A 14,648-nucleotide genomic window follows, 5' to 3' on the forward strand; every position below is an offset into this window, starting at 1 on the left:
CCCTGACGTCAGACAAGCTATAAAAGCCATAGGACAGGCTATAAAAAACAGCAGCAAGGTTTGCAGCTCCTTGTTCCAAAATGAGCCCAGTTCAGGCAGAGGAGGATGAGCTGTACCTGGCATTGTCCTGGGAGCAGCCACAGCCTGCAGGGGACAAGGAACCAGAGACTCTGCTTTGGCTGGTGGTGGAAACTTTGAGAAGTGTCCTGGAAAGGAACCTTGGCAATGCTTTTGTGCCAGGTTTTTCCTGGAGACAGTTTTCTCACAGAGGCCTGGAGGGACAGAGGGACACAGGGAATGGCTTCCACTGCCAGAGGCAGGGTTAGGTGGGATACTGGGGAGAAATTGTTCCCTGGCAGGGTGGGGAGAGGCTGGGATGGAATTCCCAGAGCAGCTGGGGCTGCCCCTGCATCCCTGGCAGTGCCCAAGGCCAGGCTGGACAGGGCTGGGAGCAGCTTGGGATGGTGAAGGTGTCCCTGCCATGGCTCTGGGTGGGCTTTGAGGTCCTTCCAATCCAAACCATGCTGGGATTCTGTTCCAGAATATTTCTACTTTCAGAAATTGTATTTCCCGCGTTGAATCACAGTCCTGGGCAGCCCCCTACAGTGCACATATTAAAAATATGGGGAACAATTCATTCAAGCCCAGAACTTGTGCTTGTTTTTGTGAGGTAGCCCCAATGTGTTTGTTACAGCCTGGAAAGTTTCTCCTGTTACAGCATGGAGAGCACTGGAATGTGACTTTTACTTCCTCCTCCCAGATGTGAAATCATCCTCCCTGCTCAGCAGATACCCAGATGTTGTTTCTTAGGTAACATTTGCCATCATCATTGCAGCAAAACTTTTCTGAAGTCAAGGTTCAGGTGGTTCATAGGAAAGAAATAAGGAGTTCCACTTGTTGGCAGGGTTGTGCTACACTAAAAATCTGGGATCTCTTGGACTTTTCTCACCAATAAACAGCTGTGAGTGGTGCAGGGGAGTCTGTGAGCAGCCCAGGGATGGCAGGAGCTGTGTCAGGGCTTGGCATGGAGCTCAGGGAAAGGTTCTTCCCCCTCAGGGCACTGCCCACTGTCAGCAACTTTGCTGCTGCTTCTTTCTTCTTGCAACATCAACTTTTTATCTGCAAAGAAGAATGGGAGCAGCTTTCTTACAAAGGTGACCCAGTTCTTTAGTTCTTAGGCTGGTTCATGGAGTACATGTCCATCTTCCTGTAAATCTGACCCTACATTCAGGTTGTTAACCCAAAAGAAAACAGGCCAGGCTTTTGTATGGGAAGGATTTTCCCAACAATGCTTTGCCCCTGTTCATGTCTGAGGTTCCTGCACGTGGGATTTGCATTTTGCCAGCAACCCCTAAACTATTGTGGCTTCTGCTCTTCAATTTCATCTGGCTCTTAAGGAAACTCCAAATTACAGATCCATTCCTGACTCTTTTCTGTCCTCAAAGTTACTTTTAAAGAAACAGCAGAGATGAGAGAATGGCTGTTACACAACAGTTATGTGTGTGTATATATATTACTTGACTTAATTCTGTGAAATCTAATTAAAGACTGGGTGTATATTTGTATTTCAGTATATTATTAACTTGCTAATAAAAGCCATTTCCAGATTTGTATTTTTCCATGAGGACCAGGTTTCTGGAAAAAAAAAACAAACCAAACCCAGCTATAGTGCCTGCTGCCCTTGAAAAGTGTGTTTGGGGTTTATCTGTGTTTCCAGGTAACTGGAGCTCGTAGACAAGCAGTGTTTGCTTCTGTTTTAAATTAATTTAACCTAATCAGTGGCAGGGTCTGGTGCCTTCTCTTGTTTATAAAATTTTGAAGCAGTGTAATGAGTAGTGTCTTCAGAAAGCTTCTTTTCAAGTTGCTTGGCATGTTTGCTTCCCATTTCCATTCCCCTCTTCTTACCAGGACTCAGGGAAGGGGCAAGGTTATGATGTGGGGGTGTTCACAGGGGTCCCAGGATGAGGGAAGAGATGAGAATCTTGACTCCATGGTTCAGAAGGCTGATTTATTATTTTATGATATATATGATATTAAAAGAAAATGATCTATTAAAACTATACTAAAGAATAGAAGAAAGGATTTCATTAGAAAGAAGGGAAGGGAAGGGAAGGGAAGGGAAGGGAAGGGAAGGGAAGGGAAGGGAAGGGAAGGGAAGGAAAGGGAAGGAAAGGAAAGGAAAGGAAAGGAAAGGAAAGGAAAGGAAAGGAAAGGAAAGGAAAGGAAAGGAAAGGAAAGGAAAGGAAAGGAAAGGAAAGGAAAGGAAAGGAAAGGAAAGGAAAGGAAAGGAAATCTTGTGACTGCTCACAGCCTCGACACAGGTTGCTGTGATTGGTCATCAAGTAAAAATAATTCACATGCTGGGTAAACAATTCTCCAAATCACATTCCAAAGCAGCAAAACATGGAGAAGTTGAAGTTTCCCAGCTTCCCAGGAGAAAAGATCCTAACTTAAGGATTTTTCATAAAATGTGTCTGTGACATTAGGACACGTGCTTCAGGACACTGTGGGTGAGCTGCTTCAGCAGCCTGGGAGGGGACAAGGACACGTCTCCTCTGTCAGAGATGGCCCAAAGCTCTCCCCATGGGTGAGGAGGGGCTGGCTGTGAGGTGTGGATGGTGCCCAAGGGCTGGTGCTGCTGTGGGGTTGTTGGGCACTGTCCTGCCCTGTCCCAGGCTCTGGGGGTGGCTCGGTGTCACCTCAACGTGGGATGGAGAGTTCTGGGGCTGAGGTCAAGGTCTGGATGAGCCAAGGCTCTGGCTGGTCTTAACCTGCTCCCATATCCTTCCAGGATCTGAAGGAGCCTAAAGGAAACTGGAGAGGGGCTCTTGGTCAGGAACTGGAGGGACAGGAGCCAGGCAATGGCTCCCAGTGCCAGAGGGCAGGGCTGGATGGGATCTTGGCAATCAGGAATTGTTCCCTGGCAGGGTGGGCAGGCCCTGGCACAGGGTGCCCAGAGCAGCTGGGGCTGCCCCTGCATCCCTGGCAGTGCCCAAGGCCAGGCTGGACAGGGCTGGGAGCACCTGGGACAGTGGGAGGTGTCCCTGCCATGGCAGGGGTGGCACTGGATGGGCTTTAATGTTCGTTTTAACCCAAACCATTCTGGGATTCTGTGAGATTTCCTGGCTCCCTCTCAAAGCCACAGCTCACCTTCCAGGCCTTTCAGAGCAGTTCAGATCCCAGGAATTGCTGCTCCCAGCTGCTCTCCCAAGCTGAGGGAATGTCACAACTGGAGCTGGACAAACACCATGGGCAGGGGTTGAGTTCAGATAAACTTTGAGCTGCAGCCACTGCTCACAGCCCAGGTGGGAGCTTTGTTCTCTCAGAATCCCTGTGTGGTCTGATTTGGAGCCCTGGCTGCTGAGAATTTCAGACTTTCTGTGCTGCCAGGCACTGACCCCCAAGAGAACACTGCATTGACCTGAGGCCGTGGAGAAGCTTCCAAAATGGAATGACAGAGCTGGGATTGTGGGTGTGGAGTTTGAATAGAAGTGTGTGATACCACAGGGTGGGAAACTTAGAGTGGAAGGTTTTAGAATACAGTAATATAGATAAAGCAAGATGGAGGTTTTAGGGCAGAGGCTGCTCCTTTTTCTGCACCTCCTTCTTCTCCTCCTTCTTCTCCTTCTCCTTCTTCTTCTTCTTCTTCTTCTTCTTCTTCTTCTTCTTCTTCTTCTTCTTCTTCTTCTTCTCCTTCTTCTCCTTCTTCTTCTCCTTCTTCTCCTTCTTCTCCTTCTTCTCCTTCTTCTTCTTCTTCTTCTTCTTCTTCTTCTTCTTCTTCTTCTTCTTCTTCTTCTTCTTCTTCTTCTTCTTCTTCTTCTTCTTCTTCTTCTTCTTCTTCTTCTTCTTCTTCTTCTCCACCTTCTTCTCCACCTTCTTCTCCTTTTTCTCCTCCACCTTCTCCTCCATGGGTTTGGGTGGTTTTGTGTAATTGGATAAGAAAGTCCACATTATGAGCCATGGGTGGTTGGTTATTGTGTTAAAATTAAAAATAATTTAGGTGTCATTTCTTAATTGGACAGTTGATCCTTAGAAGGCCTTGTAGAGAGAGAGATGGGGCTCCATTTTTAGTTTTTTAGGGTGAAATGCTGTAGAGCTCAGGGTTTGTGAGACTGTGACATGGGTAAGAACTGATAAACATCTGAGTCCCAACAAGAAACACCATCCTGTGATTTAATCCCAGCCTTTTCAGAAAAGAATCAAAGAATCACCAACCTGAGGAAAAGATAATTGCTAAGTGGGAATGCTGAGCAGAGCAGCCAGAAAAAACCAAGAGTTCCTTTAGATTTCCCATCAGAGGGAGCTGGAATTTGTTTTTCCAAAGAGATGGGGGCACCCCATGATCTTGGCTGGGAGCTCTGTCCTGCTCCTGTGCTCCTCCACCTTGGCAGCTTTTTTTGGACAATGGAAAAAATTAAATTGGTGTTTTCCTGTTTGGAATTTCAGGGTTTAGTGGTTTTGGTTGGCTAATTTAAGATTGTCTTAATTTTGAGATTTCCTAATGAATGTACTATGAGTGTGGTGGGTTTCAGTGCTGGCTAATGACCTGTGCACTCATTTCTTGTTGTGAGATGGGATTAGGAGAAAGGTAAAGTAAGCTCAAAACTTTTAAAAGAGTATAAAGAAAATTTTATTATCAGTAACTAAAAGGGAAAAAGCAGTAAGAATTCAAACAAACTCTTTAGGCTACTTCTCCCCCCACAGCTTTTTCTTTTCTACTGCTAATTCAAATTTCCAATCAGTTTATTACCTTTAAAATAGTCTTTTTTTTTTTTTCAGTTCACTTAGGGAGAGAAGCCCTTCTTGTTAAGGTTATGGAGATTTCTTTACAAGAGGAAAAAAATAGATATTTTTATTTTTTTGAAACTATGACACAGCCTGTTATTCCTTGGAGGTCTCATGCTTTGGAGACATGAGCAGCAGGGATGAAGGATGGGCGTGAGGCAGGAGCCAGCCTGGGTTTAACACAAATATTTGCCTCAGAGGAGGGAGAAGTCACTGGATCCATTTTCATTCACATCAAATAAACCAATTCCTCCTTCCAAAGAATGAAACACTTCCTTTCTGTGCCCTGCTTCGAGCACAACCAATGCCTTTTCAGGGCAAGTTATTACATGGAGGCTGAGCCAGAAATATTGAATGAAATGGAAAATATTTAAGGAAGTTTTCTTTAGTAAAATAACTGTGGCCTAGAGTGTGCTGGATGAAGTAGATGGATACTTGCATCTGCTAGAAAATAATCAAAATCAGCCATTCCTTGCATTGCTTTTATTATTTTCAGTCTGTTTTGAGAGTGTTGAGAATTCTCAGTAGTGAAACCATTAAATGTAAATTCCCTGGTTCCTTTTTCTGCAGTCAGGGGGAAAAAATATCATTTAAAGCCCATCTAGAACATGATGGTTAAATAGCATTTTTATTTCTCCTGCATTCCATTATTGCTGTTCTGGTTTTCCCATTTATCCAAGCCCCAGGCCAACTAAACCTGAATAAAAGTTCCAATAACCAAATAATTATTTTTAAATGTAAGCCTTCCTTTCACAGCATGCAAAAAAAAAAAAGGCACAAAATCAACCAAAAAAACAAGGAAAAACCTGGATTTCAATTTGGATCCTTGCAGGTCAGTGTTGTGAATGAGAAATAGTTTAATTTTTTTTTTTTAGTTAAACTGCAGCCTTCCCATTATTTTCAGTAAAATAACAGATATCAGGAGATTATTAAAAATTTGTAGCTGTATCATGGGTTTGGATGAGATTCCCTGGGTTATTCACCCCCTGGACAGCAAAAGGAAAATGCAGAGCACAAACTGAGGTTGTTGGCTGCACTAAACCTCATTAATTCCTGATAATATTAAAGATGAACAAAGGTTATTTGCTGTATTAATTTAAGATGAATTTCCCTGTATAAAATGCCTTTGGCAATCCCATCCACCTCCAGGTTTCCTGCAGTTCTGGTGCATGGAACAGCTTTAGTTCTACCATGGAATTTTTAAGGTTGAAATAAAAACCTCTAAAATCAAGTCCAATAAATACAAATCTTGCTGGAGCTGAGCTTGTCTCTCTCCTGTGTCTGTAGAGATTTTAGCTGCAGATTTAATTGAAAATAAATCTGAAATAAATTGAAAATAACTGAAAATAAATCTTTTCAATTCTCACAACAGGAAGTGTCTGACAACCTGCACAGGTGAATATTAGAAATTCAGGATGCCTGGCTTTACCTGGAGAGCCAAAGCTTTGGGCATTTGTTCCCTGCTTGAAGAAAACCAGAAATAAAAAGCCTCAATTAGAGCAGCTTCACCTGGAAAAATCAACTTTTCCCACCTTTTAGGTCTTAATTTGAACTAAAAGCTGTGGAATTTTGTGCATTGGCAGTGACGATGGTTGGACTCGATGATCTTAAAAGTCTTTTCCAACTGAAATGGTTCTATAAATGCATCCTTCAGGCATCCAAAATCTGATTTAACGTTTCCTGTACCTCTGGGCAGTCATTTTGCTGTCGGATTTTTAGGGCCCACATTTAAATCCCCTTTGAGAAGAACTTGTTAAGCCCATTTATGAATGGCAAGGACAGCAGTGGATTTCTTACCCATGGAGGTAATAACACCCACCAAGGTTTATTGGGAAGCTTAAATATAAGGAGCTATAAAAAAAAACCCCAAAAACTTTATCCCAGAGGTGAAATAATTGATTGTTCTTAAAACTAACAAAAAACTGACTGAGGATCTTTTCCTTTCCCTCATTTATATCCCAGTATTATATTCTATTTCAAAAGTCCTGCCAGAAATAAAAGGATGTCATAAAGGAATTTGAAAAGTTTAAATAAGATCAAAGGATGACCAACCAAGTAAGCTTTGAAAAGCAAATTAAATCAAATAGTTCATGATCTGTTTTGTCTTCAAATGAGCAAGTGATTCACTGGAACAGCAACAATTTTAATGTTTTGAAAGCAGCACTAATAGGAATGTATGATTCTGCAGGGAGGAAATTCCTGCCTCTGGGAGAATTGCAAATAAATCTGCAGCTAAAATCTCTACAGACACAGGGGAGAGCAGATGGGGCTGAGCATGCAGGAGGAGTAAAATCCTGGGGAGAATCCCAGAATGGTTTGGGTGGGAAGGGACCTTAAAGCTCATCTTGTTCCAATTCCCATGGGCAGGAACATTTCCACTGCCCCAGGTGCTCCAAACGCATCCGGGGATGCAGGGGCTGCTCTGGGCACCTGTGCCAGGCCCTCACTGCCAGCAATGCCCTTCTCACTTCAAAGGGCTCCACTTCCAATTCTTTTCATCTCAAATTTCTCCATTTCAATTTCAAATTTTAAACTCTCCATTTCAAATTTCAAATTTCAAATGTCTCAATTTCAAATTTCAAACTCTCCATTTCAATTTCAAACTTTAAACTCTCCATTTCAAATTTCAAATTCCTTTAATTTCAAATTTCTCAATTTCAAATTTCAAACTCTCCATTTCAATTTCAAATTTTAAACTCTCCATTTCAAATTTCAAATTCTTTTCATTTCAAATTTCTCCATTTCAATTTCAAATTTCAAATTCCTTTAATTTCAAATTTCTCAATTTCAAATTTCAAACTCTCCATTTCAATTTCAAATTTTAAACTCTCCATTTCAAATTTCAAATTCTTTTCATTTCAAACTTCAAATTCTTCAATTTCAGTTTCAAATTTTAAATCCTCAATTTCAATTTCAAATTTCTCAATTTCAAATTTCAAACTCTCCATTTCAATTTCAAACTTTAAACTCTCCATTTCAAATTTCAAATTCTTCCATTTCAATTTTAAACTTTAAACTCTCCATTTCAAATTTCAAATTCTTTTCATTTCAAATGTCTCAATTTCAAATTCTCAATTTCAAATTTCAAATTCTTTTCATTTCAAACTTCAAATTCTTCAATTTCAGTTTCAAATTTTAAATCCTCAATTTCAATTTCAAATTTCTCAATTTCAAATTTCAAGTTCTCCATTTCAATTTCAAATTTTAAACTCTCCATTTCAAATTTCAAATTCTTCCATTTCAATTTCAAACTTTAAACTCTCCATTTCAAATTCTTTTAATTTCAAATGTCTCAATTTCAAATTCTCAATTTCAAATTTCAAATTCTTTTCATTTCAAACTTCAAATTCTTCAATTTCAATTTCAAATTTTAAATCCTCAATTTCAATTTCAAATTTCTCAATTTCAAATTTCAAACTCTCCATTTCAATTTCAAATTTTAAACTCTCCATTTCGAATTTCAAGCTCTCAATTTCAAATTTCAAATTCTTTTCATTTCAAATTCCAAATTCTTAAATTACAATTTCAACTTCAACTTTTAAATTTCTCCATTTCCTTCACCTCACAGCCACTCCCCTTGTCCTGTCACTGCAGGGCTCTATCAAAAGTCCCTCTCCAGCTCTTTCAGGGGCACTTTTGGACACTAAAAGCTGCTCCAAGTTCTCCTTAGGGTGGATTTGTTCAGCACATTGGCATTTCAGGGAGAGGCAAGTTTAAAGTTGCCTCTGCTGATGTCACAGGAGCCACCAGGGCCCTGGAAGGCATCAGAGACATCTGGATTCCAGGTTGCATCATCATCATCATCATCATCATCATCATCATCATCATCACTGAGTGAATCAGGCAGATAAGCAGGGCTGCTGCCTCTGGAAACCTCTTGTTTACACACAGCTCTCTGGGTATCCAGGCAAACAGCAGGGACAGGAAAGGAAATTCAGGGGGAAAAAAAAATAAAAAAATCAACCCTAATAAGTTGTGGGTGCTATTTCTGGTGCTGCCAGCAGCTCTCTCCGTGCCCTGGAACAGGATGGTGCGATTTTCCCACTCCTAAAAAACACACAATTCCTCCCCTAGGCAAGGTGGTTTGCAAGCACTGATCTCTGAGAGCTGTCAGAGCTTTTCAGAAGGACAAGGAGGAGCAGGAAAAGCCTTGAGGGCTGATAAAAACTCAGGTTTTCAGTGTGAAAATATCACTGTGAGCTCACAGGTTCAGGGCTGGCACCTGGACCCTCCTTGCAGTCAGGGGGATGCTCCTGCCTCTGCCTGGGCAGGGAATTCAGGGACATGAACCTTGCATCCATCCCATAATCCCTGCAGCCTCTGGGATGGGGCATAAGGAGGCAGAAATGGGAGGAAAAAAAAGGAGAGGACCCAAATCTAGGGCAGAGCTAAAACAAAAACAAAATTGCTATTGCAATTGATTTTGATTTTCACAAAAAAATTGATTTTCACAAAAAATTTGATTTTCACCAAAATTTTTGATTTTTGTTGAATCTCATCTCTCACAGATGAGACTTTCCTTAGAATGCATTTTGCCCTTGTTGGCTGATGGAATTCTCCTTTTAAGCTGACTGGAGCAAGCACCTGGACCCTCCTTGCAGTCAGGGGGATGCTCCTGCCTCTGCCTGGGCAGGGAATTCAGGGATATGAACCTTGCATCCATCCCATAATCCCTGCAGCCTCTGGGATGGGGCATAAGGAAGCAGAAATGGGAGGTAAAAATAAGAGAGAAGCCAAATCTAGGGCAGAAGGGTAGCTAAAGACAGAAAGAAAATTGCTAAGGGAAAAGGCATGGGGATTAAATCCAAATAAATGGGGTGGGATTCTGGCTCTGTCACAGATTTTGATTTTCACCAAAATTTTGATTTTCACCAAAATTTTGATTTTTGTTGAATCTCATCTCTCACAGATGAGACTTTCCTTAGAATGCATTTTGCCCTTGTTGGCTGATGGAATTCTCCATTTAAGCTGACTAGAGCAAGCTGTGAAAAAAAAGAGCAATTATTTCTTCTTCCATGCCTGCTTTTAACAGGTTTTGGTGAGCATGGAAACAATATGAACTGTGTTTCATTCATAAGGCAGCCCTGCCTCCATGTCAATGGCCTTGCCTTTGTTCATCTCTCCTGCCCAAAGCAGCTCCAAAACGCTGGGGAAACAGAGATAAGAGGAGCATTTCAAAATATTTTCTATGTTCAAATTTGCAGGGGGAGTGGGGGGAAAGGAGGAGATCCTTCAAGGATAAAATTCCTTTATGACATCCTTTTATTCCTGGAAGGACTTTTTGAAATGAAATAAAATACTGGCATATAAATGAGGGAAAGGAAAAGATCCTCAGTCAGTTTTTTGTTAGTTTTAAGAACAATCAATTATTTCACCTCTGGGATAAAGTGATTTTTTTTTTTTTGTAGCTCCTTATATTTAAGCTTCCCAATAAACCTTGGTGGGTGTTATTACCTCCATGGGTAAGAAATCCACTGCTGTCCTTGCCATTCATAAATGGGCTTAACAAGTTCTTCTCAAAGGGGATTTAAATGTGGGCCATAAAAATCCGACAGCAAAATGACTGCCCAGAGGTACAGGAAACGTTAAATCAGATTTTGGATGCCTGAAGGATGCATTTATAGAACCATTTCAGTTGGAAAAGACTTTTAAGATCATTGAGTCCAACCATCATCACTTCAGGTGCTGAGGAGGGGATGGAGCAGAATTCCCTGCACCCCAAAAGAGCCTGGGGAAGGAGGGGAATGATCCCTGGGTGCTCTCCCATTGGCACATCCCAATGTGCTGAATAAATCCAGGTTAAGGAGACCTTGGAGCAGCTTTTAGTGTCCCAAAGTGCCTGTGAAAGAGCTGGAGAGGAACTTTTGATAGAGCCATGCAGTGACAGGACAAGGGGAATGGCTGTGAGGTGAAGGAAATGGAGAAATTTGAAATGAAAAGAATTTGAAATTGAGAAATTTGAAATGAAAAGAATTTGAAATTTGAAATTGAGAAATTTGAAATGAAAAGGGACTTGCTGGCTGTGAGGGCAGTGAGGCCCTGGCACAGGGTGCCCAGAGCAGCCCCTGCATCCCTGGCAGTGCCCCAGGCCAGGCTGGGCAGGGCTGGGAGCACCTGGGACAGTGGGAGGTGTCCCTGCCATGGCAGGGGTGGCACTGGATGGGCTTTAAGCTCCCTTCCCATCCAAACCAATCTATGATGGGAATACAAGACCTCAATCACTTTCTAAACTCCCTGAAAGGTTGGGAGGGTTTCAGGTACACCTGAAAGGTGCCTGTGCTCAGCTGGGGCTGGGCTCTTTCTCCAGGCACAGACAGAACCAGAGCACACAGCCTCAACTGTGCCAAGGGAAATACAGGTTGGATATTTGGGAAAAAATATAGGTTGGATATTAGGAAAAATATATTGGATATTAGGAAAAATATAGGTTGGGTATAAGGAAAAAAAAAATCTAGGTTGGATATTAGGAAGTTGGTGAGATCGTATCCTATAGGTAGGATATTAGGAAAAATCTAATTAGGATATTAGGAAAAAAAATATAGGTTGGATATTAGGAAAAATTTATCATTTTTTCAGTTTTTCATGGAAAGGGAGATAAAGCTCTGGAATGGCTGCCCAGGGAGGTGGTGGAGTCCCCATCCCTGGGTGTGTTTAACAAAGCCTGGATGTGGCACTGGGGGCCAGGGTTCAGTTGAGGTGCTGGGGCTGGGTTGGACTCTTGAAGGTCTCTCCCAACCCAGTGATTCTGGAATTCTGTGATTCTGGAATTCTGTAAATACCCCATGAGAACCAACCATGCCAGTCCCACCTGTGATTCACGTGACCTGTTCTTAAAAAATAATAATAATAAAGTATAAATAATAAAGTATAAATAATAAAGCATAAATAATAAAGCATAAATAATAAAGTACAAATAATAAAGCATAAATAATAAAGTGAAGGGGAACGAGCAGGACTTTGGGTGCCACGTTTCCTCTCTTCCCTGGCCCCTTTCTGCACCCTTGGAGCCCTGGCTCGGGTGCCAGCTGTGGTGCCAGGGCACCAGCAGAGCTCTGGTGCTGGTTTCTGGGAGCTCAGGGATGCTGTGTGTGCTGTCAGCTTTTCATCAGCACAAATTGCCCAGAGCAGATGGCACACAGGGATCTGAATGCAGTTCTCAGGAAGTGCGGGATGGTTTAATGAGAAGTGAATTATTCTTTCTCCAGGATGTTGCGCTGATAAATAAAATAATAACAGGTCCTGTTACTTGTGGTTTGGCAGTGCAGGACTTCTGTGTGTGTCTACCTTGGCTGGAAGTGCCATCTGCAGATTTCCTTTGTGTCTGGCTGTCATCCCTGCCTCGTGGAACAAACCTGAAAATCGCTCTGGGATTTATTCTGGCAGCAAACAATTCACCTTCCACCCTGCCCACTTCTCTCTGCTCCCTTCTGGCCACTGAGGGAAAGCAGGAGACAAAATGTGCCAGCAAAGATGAGTTGTTGGTGATTTGAGTCATAGAATCAGGGAATGTTCTGGCTTGGCAGGGACTTAAAAGGATCATCAAAGTCCAACTCCATCTTTTTTAAGTGTTCTTTTCTGATTATAGCTCCACTTCAAAGGAGACCTTGTGTAGACCTAAAATGCCAAGAGCTGACCCTGCCAGAACCATTAACAGATAATTAAAATATCTTTGTCAGCTCACCCACCTCTCTTCTGTAACCTCACCATTGCTCAGAAAACCCTGGAGAGCTGCAAACCACAGCCCAGGGCACAAGGGACAGAAAAGAAACACTTTGGGAAAAGTTAGGGACAGAAAAGAAACACTTTGGGAAAAGTCAGGGGACCAAATGTGGTAAAAGTGCCCCCTCTCCTGCCTGAGCATCTCCACCTGAACATTCCAAACCCAGCAATGCTGCCCCAGTGTTTAATTGCAAATAATTTGTGGCTGGAGCAGGCAAGGAGCTGAAATTTACTGGGAGAATTTTTATCTTCTTGATCCCACGGTGCTGTTGCAACTGGAATCTTCTCCCAGGGAGGTTTTGGCTGAAACCCAGGCAGAGGCAGTGATGGGGAGAGGCAGGTGCTGCCTTTTTATAGCAGAGCTGCAGGGATGGGGGTGCTGAGGGCAGCTGGGGGGACACAGGAATAAATATTGATTTGATTTCCCTTCTTTCTGTTGTTGTTGTTGTTGTTCTGCTTGTTGGATTAATCTGGTAGCTCTGACTCCATCTACTTTTTCTCCCAGATGTGAGAAAAATTATTTGCAAGCTCTGGGATTTTAGGAAGATTGGGAAAAATTACAATTACTCAATTGTAATTTGCTAATGAGAGTATGGAGTATTGGAGGGGAAAAAAAAACCTTAAAAATGTGGTTTTTGGAGAATTTTAATATTTGGAGGGTTTTGTTGGTGGCTGAAGGAATAAACAGGTAAATTCTGTAACTTCACACTCCCCCTTGCATTTCTTTTGAGCACAAATGAGCAGGTCCAGTGTCCTTTAGTTCCTTATTTTTCCTTTTTTCCTCTTAACTTGTACAAAGGTGAGGGAAAAGTTTAAATAATGGCAGAAGAAGGGAAATAAAAGACATAATAATTGTGTTTGGAGTCAAGGCTGAGAAAGCAGAAATGGCACTGCCCAAAATCTGGATGCTTTTAACCTTTGGATTTTGAAGTGACAGCAGAAACCCTCCTAAAATAGTTTATTAAGCAGGAAGTTTCACAAGAAACTGAGGAAAAAAGGCTCCCCCACCCCAAAAAACCCCTCCAAATGCCCTTGTGTGCTGTCTCAGCATCCCCTGGTGTCCCCAGGGCTGGGGCAGTGCCAGGAGGCAGAGCTGGCACTGAGGATCTGAGGATGCTGTGTGGCACTGGAGGGTGATGCTGTGGCTGTCTGGGGACCTTGGTGGGGTTTTGGGGCATGGACAGGGATGGGAGGGTGGAGATGCTGATTTTGGGAGGGTGGAGATGCTGCTTCAGGGGGTCCGAAATGATGGTGAATTGCTGTTCTTGTGCCTCTTCATCCTTGATTTTTTTCTGGTTATAAACCCAAGCTGGCCACCCCACTTTCCCAGTGAAATTTTGGTTTGATTAAAAGCTTTTTTTTGGCACCAGTTAAACGTGATAAGGCAGAGGGGGAGAAAGCATTATTTTAAAAATATTCCCCTACTCTTCCCAATCATGTGTGATGCTCACTGTGACACAATAATTTTCCAACACCACTTTTCAGTTAAATATAGAAGTGCATTTTCTGTTCCTTCCCTCTCCTCTCTGTGAAACAATTGTGCAACTTTCTTTTTCCTTAACATAATTCTGCATTAAAATGAGCTCCAGGCACTAAAACCAGCCCTGTGTGTAGGACGGGAGCTGCCTCCTTTCCCTCTGGATATTCCCCTGGCATTTCACCCCTGTTTTCAATGGGCTGGGGGTGTGTGGCTGTGCTGTGCTGTCCCCTCTGATGTCCCTGTGCTGTCCCCAGCAGGGAGCATGCAGAGTCCAGAGGGTGGATCAGACTCAGCAGCTTCTGTGGCTCTTCACCCGTCGGGCTCAGCGCAGGCACCAGTGGTGCAGGCAGTGCCAGCCTCACAGCAGGTAAGGCATGCACAGCTGGGGATGCTGTCACCATGGAGAAAAGCCCTGATTTCCCTGGAAGATGCATTTAAATCCCAGGTTTTGGTAGTGGGGAGAAGGTTTTTAATCAGTTCCTTGAGGTAGTGGGGACAACCTGTTGATAAAAGTGATGTCCTGTGAGTTTGAGCTCAGCCAAGCTTTAAAAGGTTTGGGGTGCCCAAGGGAGTCACTTTGTGCCAGTTGATCTTAATCCCAGGTTTTGGTAGTGGGGAGAAGGTTTGTAATCATCTCCTTGAGGTGCTGGGGACAAGCTGTTGA

At 42.7% G+C, this 14,648-nt stretch overlaps 1 protein-coding gene across 8 annotated transcripts in view; it reads left to right on the forward strand.

Annotated features, from left to right (window-relative positions):
- Positions 1-14,648, forward strand: part of RFX2 (regulatory factor X2) — an 86,277-nt gene that overhangs the window by 36,862 nt on the left and 34,767 nt on the right. For 7 of the 8 annotated variants that reach the window (XM_066566346.1, XM_066566348.1, XM_066566349.1 and 4 more), the window contains exon 2: positions 14,239-14,351. In XM_066566346.1, the coding sequence (XP_066422443.1) occupies positions 14,247-14,351 (105 nt within the window). In that variant the 5' untranslated portion in view covers positions 14,239-14,246. The remainder of the gene's footprint in view (positions 1-14,238; positions 14,352-14,648) is intronic. The other variant, XM_066566347.1, reaches the window with a different exon arrangement.

The sequence above is a fragment of the Molothrus aeneus genome, chromosome 27, assembly GCF_037042795.1.
Source record: "Molothrus aeneus isolate 106 chromosome 27, BPBGC_Maene_1.0, whole genome shotgun sequence".
In the NCBI taxonomy this organism is placed as follows: domain Eukaryota; kingdom Metazoa; phylum Chordata; class Aves; order Passeriformes; family Icteridae; genus Molothrus; species Molothrus aeneus.